General features: G+C 40.8%; 2 protein-coding genes across 2 annotated transcripts; both read left to right on the top strand.

Annotated features, from left to right (window-relative positions):
• The first annotated feature begins 4,219 nt into the window (after positions 1 to 4,219).
• Positions 4,220 to 4,668, top strand: LOC131238982 (uncharacterized). The gene is made up of 2 exons (XM_058236553.1): positions 4,220 to 4,622; positions 4,664 to 4,668. Exons 1-2 carry the CDS (start codon positions 4,220 to 4,222, stop codon positions 4,666 to 4,668), a joined length of 408 nt encoding a protein of 135 aa, XP_058092536.1.
• Positions 4,669 to 4,696: 28 nt separating this feature from the next.
• LOC131238647 (uncharacterized) lies at positions 4,697 to 7,235 on the top strand. The gene is made up of 2 exons (XM_058236273.1): positions 4,697 to 4,883; positions 6,369 to 7,235. Exons 1-2 carry the CDS (start codon positions 4,709 to 4,711, stop codon positions 7,127 to 7,129), a joined length of 936 nt encoding a protein of 311 aa, XP_058092256.1. The 5' UTR covers positions 4,697 to 4,708; the 3' UTR covers positions 7,130 to 7,235.
• Positions 7,236 to 7,505: the final 270 nt, after the last annotated feature.

The following is a 7,505-nucleotide window of genomic DNA, read 5'->3' as shown; positions in this document are numbered from 1 at the left end:
AGGGTGCTAACGGTCCGGTTCCAGTTTTCAAATTTTCTGAACAGTTGATTACGGATTGGTTCTGATTTAGGGTTCTATAAAACCGAACCGAATCATTGATCCGAACCGTTAACCGAACCGTTAATCCGAACCGTAGAACCGATCTGTGGTACATATTTTAATTTGCCTAGTTTCATTATCCAATTATATGGTTTGTTCTGCAACAGGAAGGATGGGCTGCCAGACTATTATCATGAATGAGATGGGTTTCTTCTAATCAACACAATCTGTAACTAAAGAAACTGCAATCAATTAGGTGTATTTTGGTTCAAGCTTTTAGAAAATGGACCGTTTTGATACGTCAAGGTTTGTTAGTGGAGGAGGGACATATTCCTTAAAAAACCTTGTGATCTAGTTTTGTTCTTGCTTTCCTAAGGCCAGAAGTCAAGGTGGCTGGTTTTTACATCAAGACGCGGTTTATATAAGAGGGTCCTCTTTTCAGCCAATTGTACACCATGGAAAACAGGTTTCAATGCTTTGGTTTTGCAACCAATCACTCTTCAAATGCATTTGAAAATCTTAGCAGAGTTGCTCAAGTTGGTGCTGATTACTGCATGGATATCATTTTGTGACTTGATTCCCCTGGTGCCTCTGATTGGTGCTGATTACTGCGTGGAACCGTGAATCCGATTCGGGACCGAACCATTCTTCACGGTCCAGTTCCTGTTCGGTTCTAGAGGGTTAATGGTCTGGTTCCGGTTCCAATTGTCGCAGAACTGTTAGGATCGGTTCGGTTCCGGTTTCAACCCAAAACCGGACCGAACCGACCCGTGTGCACCCCTAGTAGTACCCAATCTGTGTACTTGGCACTTGGCAGTAGTGACTATGGTGCTATATGGGTCCCAATGCTCCCCCCCCCCCTATGGTGCTATATGGGTCCCACCATGATATGTATGTGTTTATCCTTGCCTTCAATCCATTTTTTTCTAGCTCATTTCATGAAATGATCCCCAAAATGAGGCAAATCCAAATCTCAGGTGGACCACGCCACAGGAAACAATGGTGGTTTAATGCCCACTATTCAAAACTTCTTGGGGCCACAAAAGTTTTGCATCCAATATTTGTGTTATCCCTTCATCCAGGTCTATGTGACCTTATCAACAGGTTGGATGGCAAATAAACATTACAAAGGGCGTTAGGAAGTTTTAATTGATGGGTGTTCAACCACCACTGTTTTTGTGTGGCATGCTCCACGTGAGATTTGGATCTACCTATGTATGGGCTCATGCCCTGAACTGATCTATCAAAATGGATCGGCGGAGTGCATAAAAGACACACATCCTGTTGGGGTCCACACAGCACTGTCTAATACCTACGTAGCTACTAGCACTGTGGGTGCCTGTGCCCCTGGCATACATATATTCCCGTGCCCCTTGTTGTCGGAAGCTGTGGGGTCTACAGAGTTTCCCGTGACAAATCTTCCATTAGTTTTTCAAGACCACGAGACAGTCGGAATGGAAACGTCCATGTCATCCATACCGTTCATAGGGTTATTACCACTCAGAAAGGCTATAGGAACAAATGTAATCCTGACACAAAACTTCTGTGGCACTCACGAAGTTTCCAATGGTGGGCGTTCAATCCCTTTGTTTCATATAGTATGGCCCACATGAGTTTTGGATCTGCATGATTTTAGACTCTTGCATTATCGTGGTCTTGCAAAACTGATGGGTGGAGTGGATCTGTCACCGGCATCTCTGTGGGCCGCAAATAGCTTCTGATGATGACAAGGGCATGGGCAATCCTCTTCCACTCCTAGTCATGGATCATCATTCCCAGCATGTGCACTGTATTGTTTAGATTATTTATTTATTTATTTAATTTGTATTGGTCACTCAATTTGTTTTCTATTGCGCCAGTGTACCAGAATTGATACAACGACTTGATCTAAATTAGTCAATTTTGACCCCAGGTGCCAAAATAAGTAAATACGATTAATATGAACATATATGATCAGATTCTGAGAAGATCAGTCGCTTATTCAGCTACTTGTAGAAATTTATAATGATCAAACAATAATTGGAAGGTGGGGTTCTTTCTTCGAAGATGATTACTTCGTGACTTTCATAAGAAATAACTTTCAGAATACCAGTACAAATCAAACAAAAGGAAAACTTACAATCTATCAATAGGAGCAATTGCAAGAATGCATTTCTTGAAAGAACCATTTGATATTGGATAAAGAACAAATCCCATGTAAGAGTATAAACTTGAATTGATAAGAATTATGATAAGTTGAGATAAAAGATAAATTAATAGATTTGATTGATTATTGTTGGTTGGTTGTTTTTTTGAGATTGGTTTGGGTGATCATTCCATGTCACATTCATGTGCTATATGTAGTTTTCTGCTATAGCTTATTTTTTCAGATCTTTATTATATTATTGCAAAGGTTACAACAGTCGAATAATTTTTTTTAAAGATAATTCTCTTGTTATATTCCCCTTCTGTGATGATTCCACTTTTGTCGGTCAAGGTTTTATGTTCTCAATCGCCTTTTATATCCTAATAAATAGTTGGACCGCATTTCTTGTATATCAATCACAATACTTCGTTAACCATCCACTGACATGTAGAACTAAATTTGCGCTCTGAATATTTGAAGATCCTTTCATTCCTATCCTATTTCTCATGCAACGCTCTATGTAGTTCTCCTATTATATTTCTCAGAATAATCAGAAATAAGGTACAACAGTTTGCATTAGTAGAACACGTGGTTCATTGATCCACACTATTCGTTTGATGGATTCCACCGTGGATGGACAGAATGCCACAAAAATCTCCTCAACGGAACAATCTGGAGCATGCAATCTTTTGACCTCCATATAGACCGTAAGAAAATCAAAGTAAATTTGGTACACTCCCAACCAATGAATGACTAAGATTAGTGGCTAGGATCTTTCAACTTGGAAGATTTTTGGGCATGGCCATCAAAAGAAGAGTATCAGACATAGTCCAGATCATCGAACCTTTGTCTGTACGTATACAAATTGAAAATCCAAGCTCACATGGTCGGTGTACATGTCGGTCTAGAATTATACTAGCACATGGGGCTCGCTATGGTGTGTACATGGCATCTGACCTGTCCAGCCAGGTCGCCCTGCCGTAAACTTTGGGCGTCCAGAAATCAGCAGCGTTGATGCAAGTATCATGTGGGTCACTGAATGAATTTGAATGTTTTTGGATGGTTATCTTTGCTAGGGCCCACCTAATAATGGTAAAAGAACATCACGGTGAGGCTTACGCAATACATGGTTGGATGGTATATACACAGGAAGGTGGACCACACTGTAAAAAACAATGGACAACCACCAGAAACTTCTAAATTCAAATGGAGGCCTACATGATATATAGCTGGATTCGCCTGATTTTTTGTCGTCGAAAATTCCTGATGGGACGACCCTAATGGACAAGTTGGATTACATACACACACTCAGTGGGCCCCAGCAACAGCACTTGCAGAATAAGCTTTTTCTCCAATAACCACACATCATGTGATATCAAGATACACAACAAAAGACGTTTCCAAAGCCCCACTCGTAAGCATGCTAGCATGGTATATGGCCATATGAGATCCAAAACCATCATATGGTCCATACATTGGGACTCATCAGTGGGCCACAATCATAGAAATCACAGAAATAGACGAAAAAGACATTTTTCACCCATCACATGGTCCCATCCGTCCAGATCATCGGGTGGGCCACAATCATAACAATCACAGAAATACAGTGACGGCCACATGTCCATATCTTTTGTAAAGTATGGGCCCAAAAGCATCAAAATGATTTTACCACTGGATGGACGGTTTGGATCTCATGCCTACGCCATTGTGGCCCATCGGCCATGGAAGAGATGCTTTAAGCGTGCTTGTGGGCATGGCAAAGCTGTGGGGTTCCATTGAGACAACCTAAGGAAGCTGAAAGGGTAAGCTTCCACAAGCATTTTCAATGTTGCAGTTTCTTGGGAACGAATGAATCAAACTTTACGAAGTCCACGCCACATCAATATAATAAAAATTGCAATTTAAGCTTGGTTTGTTTTTTAATACACGTGGAGTAAGGTGAACTTCATGAGAAGGTGGACGAATTTACTATAAATATGTGCTATAATCACCATAGCTGATACAACAAGAAAGTAACATTTTTGAAAGAGGTTGAAAGAGAGGGAGAGAAGAAAGATGGGCAGAGTAGTGTACGTATTGCTTGCGGTGGCTTTGCTTGTTTTTGTGATGTCCATGGATGCCACCTTTGCTGATGGGGGAGGGAATGGTGGTGGAAATGGGAATGGGAATGGGAACGGGAATGGCGACAATGGTGGAGAAGGTAAGGGGAATGGGAATGGTAAAGGGGGTGATAATGGTGTAGGTCATGGGGGAAATGGAGATGGTAATGGAAATGGGAACGGGAATGGAAATGGTGGAGAAGGTAAGGGGAATGGAGATGGGGGTAATAATGGGAATGGGAAAGGCGGTGATAATGGTGTAGGTCATGGGAAGGGGAATGGAGATGGGAACGGGAATGGGAACGGAGATGGTAATGGGAATGGAAATGAGAAAGGTAATGGGAAAGGGACTGAAAATGGTAATGGAAATGGGAAAGGTAATGGGAATGGAAATGGGAAGGGTAATGGGAATGGCTATGCTGACAACTCAACAACAAACTACCTAATGATTTCACCAGTATCAAAGACAGGGCAAGAGCAAGCAGTGTGCCAGGGGACAGGGCGTTGTCATCTTGTGACACTCCAGTGCCCCACCCAATGCACACAGAGAAAGCCCAAGTACGCAGAGAAGAGTAAGGGCTGCTTCATTGACTGCAGCAAGTGTGAAACCACTTGCAAAGGTAAGTTACCATCCCATCTTTGCACTTACTGTTACTTGCAAATTATAATTCATCATTTTTGAAATTTTTATTATTAGTTGAATTTCTAAAAAATCATGCAAAGAGAATGTGTTTAAGAAAGAGGTTCACCGTATTCAACATAAATTGTGATCCACTTATTATTTTTTGGATAAGTTTTGGAAATTTGCTAACAGTGGAAATTTCAAAATTTCGATTTTTAGGGCTCTTTCTGATAGGGTATTTTGCGAAATCAGAATTAAACCTAATCTTAAATATCCTAAGAACCACATTCTCCATGTTGGATATCAATGCACTAAAACAGTGCTTTCCTCCGCATATATATATATATATATATATATATATATATATATATATATATATATATATATATATATATATATATATATATAGTTACAAAAGTTGTAGGAAAAATCCAAATTTTTTTTTTGTTTCTTTTTTTTTTTTTGAAGAAAGTGGACACATGCCACTCGATTTTCATTGCTCAAAATTAAAAATTACATAGCTTTCGGGAGGGTCCAGAGTTGAGGGCAGGGGGTTTGCTAAATTTGGTATTAGACTTAATCCTAATTATGGAGGATCCCATGTCCAAATAAACCCTTAACCACTCCTAAGAGCTATGATCATATTTGCAAAACAAGTGGCTAAACGAGTGACTTGGAGCGTGTTATGGCCGTAGGTGACATCTCCTGCAAGGAGACGTCCCTCCCCTCCTACGTAGGTCTCTCTCACTCACTCATTTCTACTTTGGTATGTGCACTTTCATGTGGTCTAGATAAGAATAGCCATATGGAGAAATAGTACTTATTTTATTCTTTTGAATATTCTTTTGTGTGAGATTTCTTATATATGTAGGAAAGAAAAGAAAAGAAAAGAAAAAACCTCTGCATAGATGCCCCATGAAGTAGGCATATAGAAGAACTGCATAAGTTCGTCTATCTCTTGTTTCTAATTTGATTTGGTCCTTTTTGGCATTTTGTTTGGCCATTTTCTTTTATATTTTAACCTCACATATAAAGATCGCATACAAGTCAACGTGAAACTCATGTGTTATATTAGGTCCAATTGTTAAGTTGGTTTAACCATGAATATGCATTGCAGATGAGTCAATGGAAGCCATTCATCAAGTGGGCCACACTCATATGGAGAAAAGAACACTTAAGAAAGAAAATAAGCAATAGTTTATGTCCAACATCTAGACGTGGAACACCCAATGAATGGACCAGCCTGGATTTAGGTACAGAGCATGTTCACGTAATGTAGGACCTGGTACACGGCTCGGATGCTGGATACACATGCCATTTTACCACATGGGTGGCTGTTCAACTCTTCAATATATATCTTCCCGCATGAATATCCTTAGCATTTCTCATCTAGCACGTAACATCCGAAAATATTTGTATGTACTCTAACATCTTATCAGAGGTACCATTTTTGCTCACTCTCTGTATGGATGTATTTCGGCAGTCAGGAAGCCCAATTGCGAGGGATACGGATCAGTTTGTTATGACCCTAGATTCGTCGGTGGTGATGGTGTGATGTTCTATTTCCATGGTGCCAAGGGAGGTGACTTCGCTCTGGTGTCCGATGATCATCTACAGATCAATGCCCACTTCATTGGGACCAGACCACAGGGAAGAACCCGTGACTTCACATGGGTCCAAGCGCTTGCAGTCATGTTCGACTCACACACGTTAGTCATCGCTGCACAAAAGATCACCAAGTGGGAAAACAACGTAGACGCCCTCATGGTCCGTTGGGATGGCATTGATGTTGTCGTCCCAACCGATGAAGAAGCTGAATGGCGAATCTTGAGCGACAACGTAAGAGGAAGAGAAGTAGTGGTAGAAAGAACTGATGTGACCAACAGCATCAAGGTGACGATAGCTGGGTTGATGGAGATGGATGTGAAAGTGACTCCCATAGGAGAAGTAGAGAACCGAGTGCACAACTATAGGTTGCCAGAAGATGACGCATTTGCACACTTAGAGACACAATTCAAGTTCAATGATTTGACGGACATGGTGGAAGGGGTACTGGGCCAGACTTACCGGCCAAACTACATCAGTCCTGTTAAGATTGGTGTCCCCATGCCGACGATGGGAGGTGAAGACAAGTACCGCACCATGTCCTTCCTTTCTCCTCGGTGCTCCGCATGTAGGTTTCAGCCACAGCTGTCTGAAACTGCAGTAACCTATGAGTCGGGTCTGATTGGTGTGGCTCAGTAGTAATAAGACCGTTCTTGTTTGAATAATAATCATGTTTGGGTTTTGGGTTTGGCCCATTATGCAAATGTAATAAGGGCTAGCTGCAATGTTTGGACCTTTTTAGTCTTCTATTCACCCAATGTTTGGGAATGCATTGTATTTTTCTTTGCTACCATAAAGAGAATTTCATTATGCATTTGGATCACCCAGTGTTTGGGAATGCATTAATTGTATTTTTCTTTGCTACCATAAAGAGAATTGCACTATGAATTTGGATCCGAGAGAGTAGCATCTAGGGAATAAAAACTTTGATACTCTGGAAGGTGAGATGTATGATATACATGCACCTAAAATTGTACGTGTATCATATGCGTATCTCAAATTAAACAGCCCATAG

Source organism: Magnolia sinica, chromosome 3, assembly GCF_029962835.1.
Source record: "Magnolia sinica isolate HGM2019 chromosome 3, MsV1, whole genome shotgun sequence".
NCBI lineage: Eukaryota > Viridiplantae > Streptophyta > Magnoliopsida > Magnoliales > Magnoliaceae > Magnolia > Magnolia sinica.
The sequence above is the reverse complement of the archived record's forward strand: the minus strand, read 5'-3'. Positions and strand labels throughout refer to the sequence as shown.

Coding starts and splice junctions, on each gene's coding strand:
- LOC131238982 (XM_058236553.1), top strand. CDS start 4,220: ATGGGCAGAGTAGTGTACGTATTGCTTGCGGTGGCTTTGCTTGTTTTT.
- LOC131238647 (XM_058236273.1), top strand. CDS start 4,709: ATGATTTCACCAGTATCAAAGACAGGGCAAGAGCAAGCAGTGTGCCAG. Junction 4,884..6,368: donor GTGTGAAACCACTTGCAAAG/GTAAGTTACCAT, acceptor GTATTTCGGCAG/TCAGGAAGCCCAATTGCGAG.